Genomic DNA, 14,215 nt, shown 5'->3' with positions numbered 1-14,215 from the left:
GCACTATTACAACAGCTCAGGCATGGAAGCAACCTAAGTATTCAATGGCAGATGAATGGATAAAGATGTGCTACATGATGGAGTATTACTCAGTCATTAAAAGGAGGTTTATAGGCTTTTGGTTTATAGGCTATAGGGTTAGGCTGTGTTGGCATTCACACCAGCGTTCCACAGCCCTGCAGAGAGGAAGTTAGTGACAGCGAGGGGATATGAGGGGCCCTTCTAAAGAGGGCCAAGGAGAGAGTGCTGGGAGTTGGGGAGAGAGTGTGACAGTAAGTTTGGGGTACACCTCCTTGGAGACCTTCCCTTTGTCCCCAGTCCCTTGCACCCCAAGAATGGGGTCTTCCTCCCCCACACAGTCATGGGCTGCCCCCAAATAGTGCTAGTTGCTCAGTCATGTCTGACTCTTTGTGACCCCATGGATTGTAGCCCACCAGTCTCCTCTGCCTTCTCCAGGCAAGAATACTGGAGTGGGTTGCCATTTCCTTCTCTGGGGGATATTCCTGAGCCAGGGATCCAACCCAGGTCTCCTACATTGCAGGCAGATTCTTTACTGTCTGAGCCACCAGGGAAGCCCATGTCACCAAGATAGAGCTGCCTCAAATGCAAAGGGGAAGCCCTGTCCTGCAGCTTGTCCTTGGCTTTGAACATCTGCTCCTCCGATGAGCCATGATTACCCTCTGTGACCTCACCCAGGATGAGCTTCTCCAATGGGCTCCAGGCCCACACATCCAGCAGGCTGTCTTATGTCTCTCTGTGGACATCAAACAGGCATCTCAAGCTTAGTGTCTGCAAGGGGGAAGGTCTTGATCTCCATGCCACTCTCCAGTGGGGACCTTTCTGCAGCCTTGGGCTCATTAAATGACAGCACCACTCTCCTGGGCATTCAAGTCTCCCTCTGTGGCCTGATCCAACCCCACAGGAATTCTGGCAGCTCTCCCTCACCACCTAGCTTGAATTCATCAGCTATGAATTCATCAGCTATGAATATGGCAGCATCTCCTAATTGCTTTGATGGCTTCCAGTCTTGGGTTCCTGTTTTTAAAGATGCTGGTTAGGTTACGCCACGTCCCTACTTAACACCGTTCGGTGCTCTCCCATTGTTCCTTAAAGTAAAATCCAGACGCCTTACTTTGGCCCAAAAGGTGGGTGTGGCATGGCCCCTTCTGGGTGCTTACTCTACGTTTAGTTTTAACATCTTTTGACCAAATGGCATGGGGATCTTAGTTCCCTGACCAGGGATCAAACCAGCAACCCCTGCCTTGGAAGTGCAGCGTTTTAACCACTGGACTGCCGGGGAAGTCTCCCTCCTGTTTATCCCAGACCACACTTCCCCTACTTCCTTTCTCACTGGCCTCCTTTCTGGCTCCCTTATCCCTCTCAGGGCTTCACACCTGATGCTCCCACTGCCTGGAACACACCTTCCCTGGCCCTCAGCTTAGCTTCACTCCTCTTGTCTCAGCTCCAGTGTCCCCTCTCAGAGGGCATTTGTGGAAGCCTTTGACTTGTGGAATGTTCAGAATGCTTGTTTATGGCGATTATTTCATAGATATATATTATCTTAAACTCATCAATACATATACATTAAATATGGACAAAATTTTTTGGAAAGTCAACTATACCTTAATAGTAAAATAAAAAAGGAGGGATGAATTAGAAGTTTTAGGCTAGCAGATACAAGCTGCTGTATATAAAATGGATAAGCAGTAAGGCCTTACACACTTCTAACATAGCCCCGACTCTCTGCCCCGTTAGTTTCTTGCCTGACTTTGCTTAGACCCTTTATTCTACTCATCACAAACTGCAATTCTCTTGCTTATTCATTTGTAACTTGAACATATGTTCCCAAGAGACCTTATCTACTGTCCACCCCCTCGTTCCTTAGTGGAGCCTATATTTGGCTGTGAACAAATATTTGTTATAGAAGTCCTCTAAATATAGGTGCACTTGTAAGTCTAGGCATATGTGTATGAACAGGAGCCTGTGCTTGCCTTTGTTACCGACGTGTTTGATAGACATAAATATGCACGTGCTTGTGTGTGTGGATAGGTATTTACCTAAGTGCAGTCTTTACTGCTCTCCTTTCTCATCACTAGATGAATCCCCACAGTTCCTGGGGTGCCACTTGGACTCCAACGTCTCCAGCTGCTGCCTTGAAGGACTGTTATCACATCGAAAGTTGTTTGTTGAGCCTGGCAAAGTAATAACCGTGGGTGTGTTTCTTCTTTTATTCAGAAGACTAATGACTGCTCCTTTCCCTGTACATCCTAATGAGAACAATTAAATAGCCATTAGGAGGGGAACAGAAGTGTGAACAAAAAGGCTGATGTCTTGATCATCGATGGGCAGGGTAGCTGAGGGAGGGACTGGCTTGAAGGAATTATAGGTGTGGAGTTTTTTTTTGACTTGTGTGAATGTTAAGAATGTTTGTTGGTAACAGGGCACAATAGCCTCACTTATGAAGGGTGAAGAAGTCCCAGGTATCTACAGTACAGGGTGGGGCATATACAATATACAATAACAATACAGTATTGTACACTTACAATTTTGGGAAAAGGGTACGTGTTCTATTAAATATTATTATAAAAAAAGGAGGGAAGAAACTTTTAGAGGCGCCAGTTAAGTTTATGGCACTGTTTATGGTGATCATTTATTTATATATATTATTTTAAACTCATTAAGACATATAAATATGTACAGATCTTTTGGTAAGTCAACTATGCCTCAGTAATGAAAAATGGGAGGTGGGATAAATTAAGAGTTTGGGATTAGCAGATACAAACTACTGTATGTAAAATGGATAAGCAATAGGTCCTACTGTGTAGCACAGGGAATTATATTCAGTTACCTATATAAACCATAATGGAAAATACTGTGAAAAATAATGTACTTTTGTGTAACAATCACTTCACTGTACAGCAGAAATTAACTCAACATTGTAAATCAACTGTACTTCATTTGAAAAAAATACTTGCTGGTTTGTACACGCTCTACCCTGAGGGTTCCCTGTCCTCCTGAAAGAGGGTGGGCTTAAAAAGGTGAAATTTTTTTGTGGTGAGAGGACAGCAGAGAATGACCAAGAAAATTTTATTAATTTATTTATTCCATTCGATTTGTAAAGTCTTTTCTTTAAAAGATCTCAGCATCCTCTCAAGACATGATCTTTAGCCTTGACTACTAGCAGATGTGCTGTTAGCCGAATGGAACGAAGGAGAAGCACAGCTGAGCCAGGCTCCCATGAAATGACCATGCTTACTACACAGAGCGAGACTTATTCCAGATTGTCCTTTAATTTTCTTTATTTGTCCGTCTTACAGAAACCTGTCAAGTAACCGGCTCACCACACTCTCATGGCAGCTCTTCCAGACGCTGAGTCTTCGGGAATTGTAAGTTCAGTTTTGAAAACTGTCCAAATTGGTGGAGTGGTGGTCAGAGGTCGGGTGAAGCCACTGGAGGCCGGGCATACAACTGAAGGGGTTTTTGGGGTGGATGACATGGGTGTACCATGTTCAGTGAGAGGGAGTCACCTCATCCCTTGATTTCTGATACTCTTTCTGGGCATAGTACATTTCAGAAAATAGGAATTTCATCTCTTAGCAGGATGTAGTTTTGTGACTTGTTAGTAATTAGTTAATAACAGTATTGAATTTATAATAATAAAGAGAGTTAGTTTATAATAAATAACATTTGTAATATGTAAGTAGATTATTAGGTGTGCTTTCATTTACATGACCTCTGACTTATCATCACTAGTGTCAATCAAGGTAGGTATTATTATGCTTCCCATGGTATCTCCACCCTTTAAGGTGAGGGTTTTTTAGCTCCAGAAAGGCATGTTAGACACAGCCAAGATCACCTTGCTAGGGACTGGCAGAACCAGGACTTGAACATAAGCCTTTAGTTTCAGATTGCATGGCTTTTCCACTTCTCATGATCTTCTGTCAGCCTATTTGGCTTGAGTATGGGCATCTTGAAGGGACAAAGCCCATATATTTATTCAATCTGCCTGTGGACCTAAGCTTAGCCTTGATGCATTCTGAGCCTGATCAGTGTGCTCCTACCCCAGCTAGCCATTTTCCACAAACACATATTGGATGGATGAGTGAAAAACCTGGGACCACTGCTGGAAAAAATAACTCATGTTGTCGTGTGAGTCATCAGGGTCAGCTCTGTGCACGAAGGACGGCATATTATGTTGAGAGAACAAATCAAGGAATAAACTGCAAAGGAATTGAGACATGGATGGAATTAGGGACTCAGTGTTCCAGAGACACTGCTCACGTGTCTTCTCCTTTACTTGGTGACTCCGATCCAAATTCACTGAATGCAGATTGCTTTCCTATCCTTTACCAAGAGGCAATGAATGACCTTGGATCCCTGCCCAAGCTGTTGGCCTTTCAACTTTTTCTCCTTCCAACTGGTTAAGACCTGAGTTCAAGGAAGAGTCATAACCTTTTCTGACCCAGTTTGTCAGGAGGAAGAATATGTACATTGCCATGACAGTCCTGTATGTACCCTACTCATCCTCATGGAGTAGGTGCCTACATGATGCTGAAAGAGGCCATTCCAGGGATGGGAAGGGCAGAGAGGGTCTCTTTGACAGTGTTGGAGGGTTTAGGATCAAACCGCTTTCCTACCTTAGGACTTTGCCCTTCCCACTAGCCTTCTCCTCTGCCACAAGCACAATAGCTGTAGTGATCAGAGTTCATATATGGCTACCATATATCAGGTCATATATGGCTACCATCAGATGTACATCAATAAAAACTTCTGATCTTGAAAAAAGGTAAATATATACTCATGTGCATTCATGCTAAGTTGATTCAGTTGTGTCTGACTCTTTGCTACCCTATGGACTGTAGCCCGCCAGGCTCCTCTGTCCATGGGATTCTCCAGGTGGGAAAAATGGGGTGGGTTGCTATACCCTCCTTCAGGGGATCTTCCCAATCCAGGGATTGAACCGGCGTCTCCTGTGTCTTCTGCATTGGTAGGTTCTTTACCACTAGCGCCACCTGGGAAGCCCAAATATATACTCGTTAGTTTATAAAACACAGAGAAACTGGACAATGTCACAGAGATATCTCAGCGTCAGGTTGGTCCACCTGATGCACTTGTGTTCATTCCCATCTTTGTAGGTAGACAAGATGTTAAAGGTAAATGAACCTGACTGCTTTGATCACCACTAATGCTGACTTCTGAGATCTTAGTTTGTTGCAGGCACTGTGCCAAGCAATCTATTGAGTTAAGCATGTTATTTAATCCTTATAACAATTCTATCAGGTCAGAATGACTACTATCACTTCACCTTTGGGGACCCTGGGAGTACTTAGCAAGGCCAAGTATCTTGGTTAAGGTCACCTGTTAGTTGAATGGCAGCATATGGACTCAAGATCTTGACTATTATGCTCAGCCATCTCCCAACTTTTTCAGTCTTTTTTCAATCCAGGTGTGTTAGTCACTTAATCATGTCTGACTCTTTGTGACCCACCAGGCTCCTCTGTCCATGGGATTCTCCAGGCAAGAAAACTGGAGTGGATAGCCGTTCTCTTCTCCAGGGGATCTTCCCGACCCAGGGATTGAACCCAGGTCTCTCCCATTGCAGGCAGATTCTTAACCATCAAAGCCACCAGGAAAACCCTTCCAATCCAAGGATGGATCCATTCTATGATAATTTTCAAACAAATGTGTGATTGCAGTTTTTCCTTACCTTGCTTTAAAACTGACCAGGGGCCCTGCCCTAAAGGATCTAGTTGGGGGCTCTCTTTCTTGAGAATCTTTCATTTAGTTCTCCCAAGAACCCAGCCCTTTCACCTCTGGGAGTCTAGGGACAGCATCTCTCCAGGGGACTTCTTGGGCTGCCCTTGGAATTATCGAGACAGCGTTCAGTGCTCCTTCTAAAAGTCACTGGCTGCTAAATCAATGGTGTGCTGCCCCCATGACCTGTTTCTTGGAGTTTTAGAAACAGTTGTTCCATGGATATATATTTAAAGAAAATGTCAGATTTCTCCCAGAGGCTCATGGGACTCTGCATTCATCTTTGCCCGGGATCAATACACCAGTGAGCTGGCTGTGACTTATGGTGGAATGAAGACGTTCCCTCCAGGCCGAGTCACTGTGGGAGAAGCACCATGTCCACGGAGTATTTTATTTCTGTCATATTGTTAAATAAGAAAAGAATTATATTGGAAAATAAAGAAACCCCTCTCTGAGGGAGCAGTCGCTTGATAGGGGTCTTTTTTTTTTTTTTGAGGAAGAATTGAATGTTGAGAGTGGAAAATTTATCTCTTGGCTGGAGGGGCCGCATGTTGGCTCTTAGCTGTGGCTGTGATTAAAATCCAAACAATCCCAGTTCCTGGCAAATGGAAGAGGGGGTCGTATTTTCTTGTCTGACTTCCTGATTAGTCCACATGGCGCCATCTGCCACAAGCCATGTAGACTGCCAGGGTCTGCCCAATGGAGCCTGCGGGCTGGGGTGTGGGGAAGGATTGGGTAGTTCCAGGAAGAAAGACTGTTGGTCCTAGAGGAGATGGCTCTGTGAACTGGGGCAGCCAGATCATCGCAAGGGTAGAGGTGTGAGGCTTCCAGCGACCTTCTGCAGGAACAGAAGGCTTGAACTGGGGCTTTTGACAGCTTCTTAGCACATTTTATTCCTTCGTGGGGGATCTCTGCCTGCCCCAACCAGCCCCTCCTCTGATCCTTGATAGAAGAATGAATGCTGTTGGGATTCCCCATCAGAAGGCTGAGTGTGTATGACGTTTCCAGTAGCAGAGAAGGAGAAAGAAGAGATGTATACTGAGTCCCTAATGTATACAAGGACTTCCCCTATGGCTCAGCAGTAAAGAATCCGCCTGCCAATGCAGGAGGCGCTGAGATGTGGTTCAGTCCCTGGGTTGGGAAGATCCCCTGGAGGAGGAAATGGCAACTCACTCCAGTATTATTACCTAGGAAATCCCATGGACAGAGGAGTCTGGCAGTCTACAGTCCATGGGGTCACAAAGACACGGACACGAATGAGCGACTAAACAACAGCAGCAATGTCTAAGAGGTCCACTCTCATCTCAGAGAACAATCCCACAGCGGGGTGGGGATGTCCTTATTCTCCAGTTTGACAGATGAGGGGTGGAGGCCTGGCCAAGTGAAAGAACTGATCCAACATCACATGGCAAGTAACGGGAATTAGTACTGTGATTATTAGCATTGCTACCACCCAGGTCTGCTCTTTTCAAAGACCAGCTCTTTTCTGACCCAACTGAGCCCCACAGCCCACATGCTTTGCATCACCTTCCAGAAGCCACTCTCAACATGGCAGCTCCCCTTGGAATCAATGGGGGAAAAACAATGGAATCCAAAGGGGAAAAAAAATCCAAACAAGTTAGCATCTCAGGGCCCTCGCCATGTGCCAGACACTTCTTTCACTCATTTCTCATTTACTCTTGTGCGATGAAGGGTATGGTCTTGGCTGAGCACCTGGCCCACTGCTTCTCACTGGTCCGGTCTGTTTTTTCTTACTGATAAAAACTGGAAGCATCTTTCAAGACTTCATCAGAGTAGCCGGCAGTCTTCCAATAGCACGGGTTTAGGGAAATTTGAGTTGGCGTTGCACAGTGCTCTCTGCAGTCTCTGGTTTGGGTAAGATGGTGTCTTCCCATTACCAAGAAGATGGGAATGGTCTGATGAGAAAGCCAAGCAAGAATCAAAGAGATTGCCTCCAAGATAAAGAATGAATTTGAAAGAAAAGAAGCTTGGATTCTGAATCCCATGATACAATTTAGGCAAAAGCGAGAGGCATCAGAGGATATAAACTCACGGTGCAGAAACCCTTCAGAAATACCCTAAGGACCATTAGTGTATCTCCAACAGGCTTCTCTTAATACCCTGCACGCACAGAGCAGACATGATTAAAATAGATTGGAATATTTCATTTTCTTAAAGCAAAGTGATAATTACATCTGGTATAATCTGCAGATTTCATCGACTTGGTAAAATATTAACTTGGTTTCAGGGATGGCTTTGTGCTAATCCTGGCACTTTCCTTCTCCCAGTCCTGGCACTGACTGCTTGCCACGGCTCTTCAAGTCACTAAACAAGCTGGTTAAGGGGTTCCCTGGTTGCTCCGTGGTTAAGAATCTGCCTGCCAGTGCAGGAGACTTGGGTTCCATCCTTGGTCCAGGAAGATCCCACATGCCTTGGAGCAGCTAAGCCCGTGTGCCACAACTACTGAGCCTGTGAGCCGCAGCCACTGAAGCCTCAGCACCTAGAGTCCCTGCTCCACCACAAGAGAAGCCACCACAATGAGAAGCCCGCGCACAGCAACTAGAGAAAAACCTGTGCAGCAGGGAAGACCGGCACAGCCTAAATAAGTAAATAAGCTTCCCAGGTGACTCAGTGGTAGAGAATCCGCCTGCAATGCAGGAGACCTGGGTTCAGTCCTTGGGTCGGGAAGATCCCCTGGAAAAGGAAATGGTAACCCACTCAGATATTCTTGCCTGGGAAATCCCATGGACAGAGGAGCCTGGTGGGCTACAGTCCATGAGGTCTCAAAAGAATTAGACATGACTTAGTGACTAAACAAGGAGAAGGCAATGGCACCCCACTCCAGTACTCTTGCCTGGAAAATCCCATGGATGGAGGAGCCTGGTAGGCTGCAGTCCATGGGGTCGCTAAGAGTCGGACACGACTGAGCGACTTCACTTTCTCTTTTCACTTTCATGCATTGGAGAAGGAAATTGCAACCCACTCCAGTGTTCTTGCCTGGAGAATCCCAGGGACGGGGGAGCCTGGTGGGCTGCCGTCTATGGGGTCACACAGAGTCGGACACGACTGAAGTGACTTAGCATAGCATAGTGACTAAACAACCAACAACAGCAAAATAAGTAAATAAACAATCAGACTAATAATACTGTTATTATGATAATAACCTGACCTCTTTATTGCCCCTATAACTTCAGAAAGCATATTAACATAGATCATCACTAATTCTCACAATAACTGTGAGGATGGAAGATTGAACCCCTTTATAGAAGTAAAAACAGAGCCTTGCAGAATGAAGTTACTTGCTGTCTTCATATCCTAGGGCTGCCTTGACCTATTTCCACAAATTTGGTGGCTTTGAACAGTAGAAAATGATCCTCTCCCTGTTCTGGAGCCCAGAAGTCCAAACTCAGAGTGGCAGCAGGATACACACCCTGCAGAGGCTCGAGGGAGAGCCCGTCCTTGCCTTTTCCAGGGCCTAGTGGCCTCCGGGGATCCTCGGCTTGTGGTAGCACCATTCCAGTCTCTGCCTCCGTCTTCACGTGGCCATCTTCCCCACCTCTCTGTCTTTCATCTTCCCCTCCTTTCTCTTTCTCTCTCTCTTCGGCTGCACAGCATGGCTTGTGAAACTTCCCTGAGCAGAGATTGAACTCCAGGCTCCCTGCAGTGACCACTGGGGAAGTCCTTTCCCTCCTTCCTCTTCCATGGATACCGGTCGTTGGGTTTACAGCCCACTGTATTCCAGCATGATCTCATTCATGATTTAACTTGATTATATTGGCAAAGACTCTGTTTCCAAGAAGGTCATATTCACAACTACTGGGACTCAAGGCTTTGGTAGAGGAGGAGACACTCTTCAGTCTCCTACGGCCCCCCCAAGGTGACACGGCTGGCTCAACTCAGATCTTCGGGTACTTTTTTAATGATCGGGATGCTGGCATCTTCAGATGCCCTTTGGGCATATTTTCTTCTGTGACAACAGATTTGGGTCTCTTCCCCATTTTCCACTACCTGACACCAGGATTGCCACCCGCAGCACCGATACTGTGGAGGGGAGAAGAAAACCAGAGTGACGCCTGGCGGGGAATCAGTGTTTTCTAAACACCCAGTCTTGGCGTTGGCTGTTCAGCCAAGTGTCTGTGTGCACAGACTCAGATGAGGCTGAGTTAATCTGCGGGAAGCCCCAGGGGCCCTGCAATTAGGCCCCGGGCCATCTTGGGGCAAGGGCTGGGTGTTGGTAATCTGTGCTCTGAAGCAGCTGCTGCTGTATTATTCATGGGGCTGCCTGCATTATTGATGGAGCCCGGGAAGGCTGGCTTTAGGCTCCAGGAGTCTGTCCCTGAAGCCCTGGCTGAAGGCTCCACTGCTCCAGGCCGGACTGGATGGGAGAGCGGACAGCTTCACTTAGACCCAGGACTTGCCCTTCTTTGCTTCTGGTCCATTTCACGGATTTTTTGTTTTTTTTTTTTTAAATAATTTTATTAATTAATTTATTTGGGGCCTGTGCTGGGTCTTCCTTACTGCGCGTGCTCTTCTCCAGTTGTGGCGAGTGAGGGCTGCTCTCTACTTTCGGTGCATGGGCTTCTCACTGCGGTGGCTTCTCTTGTTCCAGATCACAGGCTCTAAGGCACTCAAGCTTCAGTAGTTGCAGTTTCTGGCCCCAAGAGCACAGGCTGAATAGTTGGTGACGCATGGGCTTAGTTGTTCCACTGCATGTAGGATCCTCCCAGATTAGGGGTCGAATCCGTGTCTCCTGCATTGGCAGACGGATTCTTTACCCATGAGCCAGCAGGAAAGCCCCCACTGCGCTATTTAACTCCCTCATCAGGTTATGAAGATGACAGGGGATTTGCTCAGTGAGATGCTTGGTGCACTACTGTTCTGAGTCTCAACATGCTCTCTGCTGTGTGTATGTCACGCTGTCCAGGAGGAGGGTCCAGAGGGATCGGGGGGAGAACTCAGGGCTCTTCTACAATTTTAAGGAGACTCTGGGTGGGAGGAAAGGAACATGTCTTGTAGTGCTTGCCTTCTGGAGGAGAAAGAGGGAAGGAAATAAACAAGCCATTAGCGTGCCCATGCCCAGCGGGGTCTTAGCCATGCCCCACATGTCTCACCAGCTCCTCCTTCCAGCCTCAGGGTGCTGAGGCATCAGCCTCCGTTCTGGGGGACACTCCTAAGATGTGGGGAAACACAGGAGTGCAGGGCTCAGACCAGAGGCAGAACTGAATAAAGCACATGTGACCTGAAGCAGCCCGGCCAAGCCTCTCACTTGTCTAGTATTTTCCACCCAGGTGGGTAATTTGTATTTTTACAGCTACTTAATAATGAATGACCACATCTTGTCAAGTAAGCAACTGGGAAAAATCAGGCTGACCTGGTTCAGTTTGCATATATTCCAGCATCTGGACCCTCAATATCCTTCCAACGGGGCTGGGGCTGACAGGCCTCTCCTCTCAGCCCCTGCAGTGTGAATCCCAACCAGTTCTCCACTTCCTTTCCCCCAAGGCAGGCTGAGCAGTTTCTTCCCTCCAGAAAATACCTCTCTGGTTTTCTCCTGTCTACATTTTCTCTGTTCTCTTTCTCATTTCTCAGCCACTGCACATGCATCTATCTTAATCCCAGGGCAAACCCCTCCGAGGGTCCTTAATTTCATCCCTCACTTTCCTGCCCTAGGACCTTCCCTTTCCCTCCCCACCCCCCGGCCCTACCCCCACCCCAGCCCTGATACGTTTCCCTTCTTCCTTTCCACTGGTTTCTTCTCTTCTGTTATTCAACCAAAGACATTTCTCTCCACCATTAACTTCCTGTGCCCTGGAGCATAAAACCTTGGGATCATATTTTACTCTTTCCTTTTCTTCTACCTCCAGTGAAACACCAAACACTACCTTGTCTTCCTTTATGATATTTGCTCCATTTTCCCCTTCACTCTCCCCAATTTGATTGCAGAATTCCAAATTTGAATGCAGAGTTTTCCAACTTTGAATGCATCCCTTTGAGTGAAGAGTTTCAAAGAATAGCAAGGAGAGATAAGAAAGCCTTCCTCAGTGATCAATGCAAAGAAATAGAGGAAAACAATAGACTTTGACTGTGTGGATCACAACAAACTGGAAAATTCTGAAAGAGATGGGAATACCAGACCACCTGACCTGCCTCTTGAGAAATCTGTATGCAGGTCAGGAAGCAACAGTTAGAACTGGACATGGAACAACAGACTGGTTCCAAAATGGGAAAGGAGTACGTCAAGGCTGTATATTGTCACCCTGCTTATTTAACTTATATGCAGAGTACATCATGCAAAATGCTGGGCTGGATGAAGCACAAGCTGAAATCAAGATTGCTTGGAGAATATCAATAGCTTCAGATATACAAATGACACCACCCAATGGCAGAAAGCAAAGAAGAACCAAAGATCCTCTTGATGAAGGTGAAAGAGGAGAGTGAAAAAGTTGGCTTAAAACTCAACATTCAGAAAACTAAGATCATGGCATCCAGTCCCATGACTTCATGGCAACAATGGGGAAACAATGGAAATAGTGAGAAACTTTATTTTCTTGGGCTCCATAATAACTGCAGATGGTGACTGCAGCCATGGAATTAAAAGACACTTGCTCCTTGGAAGAAAAGCTATGACCAACCTAGACAACATATTAAAAAGCAGAGACATTACTTGCCAGCTTTGTCACATTGCCAACAAAGGTCTGTCTAGTCAAAGCTATGGTTTTTCCAGTAGTCATGTATGGATATGAGAGTTGTACTATAAAGAAAGTTGAGTGCTGAGGAATTGATGCTTTTGGACTGTGGTGTTGGAGAAGACTCTTGAGAGTACCTTGAACTGCAAGGAGATCCAGCCAGTCAATCCTAAAGGACATCAGTCCTGAATATTCATTGGAAGGACTGATGCTGAAGCTGAAACTCCAATACTTTGGCCACCTGATATGAAGAACTGACTCATTTGAAAAGACCCTGATGCTGGGAAAGATTGAAGGCAGGAGAAGAAGGGGACAACAGAGGATGAGATGGTTGGATGGCATCACTGACTCGAACATGAGTTTAAGTAAGCTCCAGGAGTTGGTGATGGACAGGGAAGCCTGGCATGCTGTAGTCCATGGAGTTGCAAAGAGTCAGACACATCTGAGCAACTGAACTGAACTGAACTCCCCAGTTTTTACCTCTGTATTCCAGGCTCTTAGTAACTGAGCAGCAGTTCTCTCATGGTGGTCCAGGGTCCCAGGGATCCCCAAGACCTGTACTGGCAGATCACAAGGTTAAATCTCTTTCCATAATAATCCAGCAATGTTATTTGCCTTTTTTTACTCCCATGTTCAAAGAAGTTTTCTAGAGGCCACGTGATGTACGCTAACATCCTTCCTCTGATGCTCAATGGAGTTTTTGCTAATGCATTCTTGTGTTTTTTAATTTCTAATATGGTAAATTATGATAAGTATCATGCACCTAAAAGCTCTTTGAGACCCTCAGTCATTTATCAGGGTGAAAAGGAGTTCTGAGACCAAAAAGCTGGAGAGCACTGACTTGGAGAGCCTGTCAGCCTGAATGGTGCCTATGTGTGCATGAGAAAAGATGCCTCTTCTGGGCAGATAGAGCCCCATGCCTGGCACCAGGTCTGGTCAAGGGCGTGCAGGCTGGATTTCATCCCTGTTCCTCCCTTTGGCTGGGCGTTTTGAAACACGTACAAACTTCCCCACTGTACACCGTGACCCTGTGTTTCTCGACGTCCTGACTCATGTCCCGGTCTCCAGCTCACCCCCTCTCTGGTTCATCCTGTCCAGCACTGTTGGATTGCTCTTACAATTTTGTTCACATCACTGTCCAACTACAAGGACCCCAGTGGTTCCCACTGCCTTCTGGATGCGTTTCAAGCTTCCTGATGTGGCCATGAATGTCCTCCACCATCTGGCTTTCACTTGTCCTTCCAGCTTCATTTCCTGGTACTCCTTGACACAAACTCTCTGCCATGGTGCAACTTTGTTTTTCTTGTTTTCACAGTCCAGTCAGTAACAGGCCCTCTAATTCTTTCCCTAGTCACTCCCTCCACAAGCCCCCAAAGTCAGGGGTCCTGCTTACTCCTCTTAGAATCCCCTATCTAGCAATTTCTTGCCTTGTGATAGATGATGAGGAAGGTGCGTGAATTTTGGAGTCCAGCAGGCCAAGATTTGAGGCCCTGAGGCTTCCCCTATGATTCAGCAAGTAAAGAATCCGCCTGTAGTGTAGGAGACACAGGAGACGGGTTTGATCCCTGGGTTGGTAAGATCCCCTGGAGGAGGAAATGGCAACCCATTCTAGTATTCTTGCCTGGAGAATTCCATGGATGGAGGAACCGGGCAGGCTACAGTCCATGGGGTCGCAAAGAGTTGGACACGACTGAGCACATCAATTCACTGTCACACACTAGCCGAGGGACTTTGAGTGCCTGACTTGACTCTTCCAAACATGAGTGGGGCAGTCC

At 46.4% G+C, this 14,215-nt stretch overlaps 1 protein-coding gene across 6 annotated transcripts in view; it reads left to right on the top strand.

The window, feature by feature from the left end:
• The window catches only part of NTRK3 (neurotrophic receptor tyrosine kinase 3), a 423,069-nt gene that overhangs the window by 121,848 nt on the left and 287,006 nt on the right, over nt 1-14,215 (top strand). For all 6 annotated transcript variants that reach the window (XM_070775074.1, XM_070775079.1, XM_070775075.1 and 3 more), the window contains one exon: nt 3,318-3,386. In XM_070775074.1, the coding sequence (XP_070631175.1) occupies nt 3,318-3,386 (69 nt within the window). The remainder of the gene's footprint in view (nt 1-3,317; nt 3,387-14,215) is intronic.

The sequence above is a fragment of the Bos indicus genome, chromosome 21 (assembly GCF_029378745.1).
Source record: "Bos indicus isolate NIAB-ARS_2022 breed Sahiwal x Tharparkar chromosome 21, NIAB-ARS_B.indTharparkar_mat_pri_1.0, whole genome shotgun sequence".
Taxonomy (NCBI): domain Eukaryota; kingdom Metazoa; phylum Chordata; class Mammalia; order Artiodactyla; family Bovidae; genus Bos; species Bos indicus.
The sequence above is the reverse complement of the archived record's forward strand: the minus strand, read 5'-3'. Positions and strand labels throughout refer to the sequence as shown.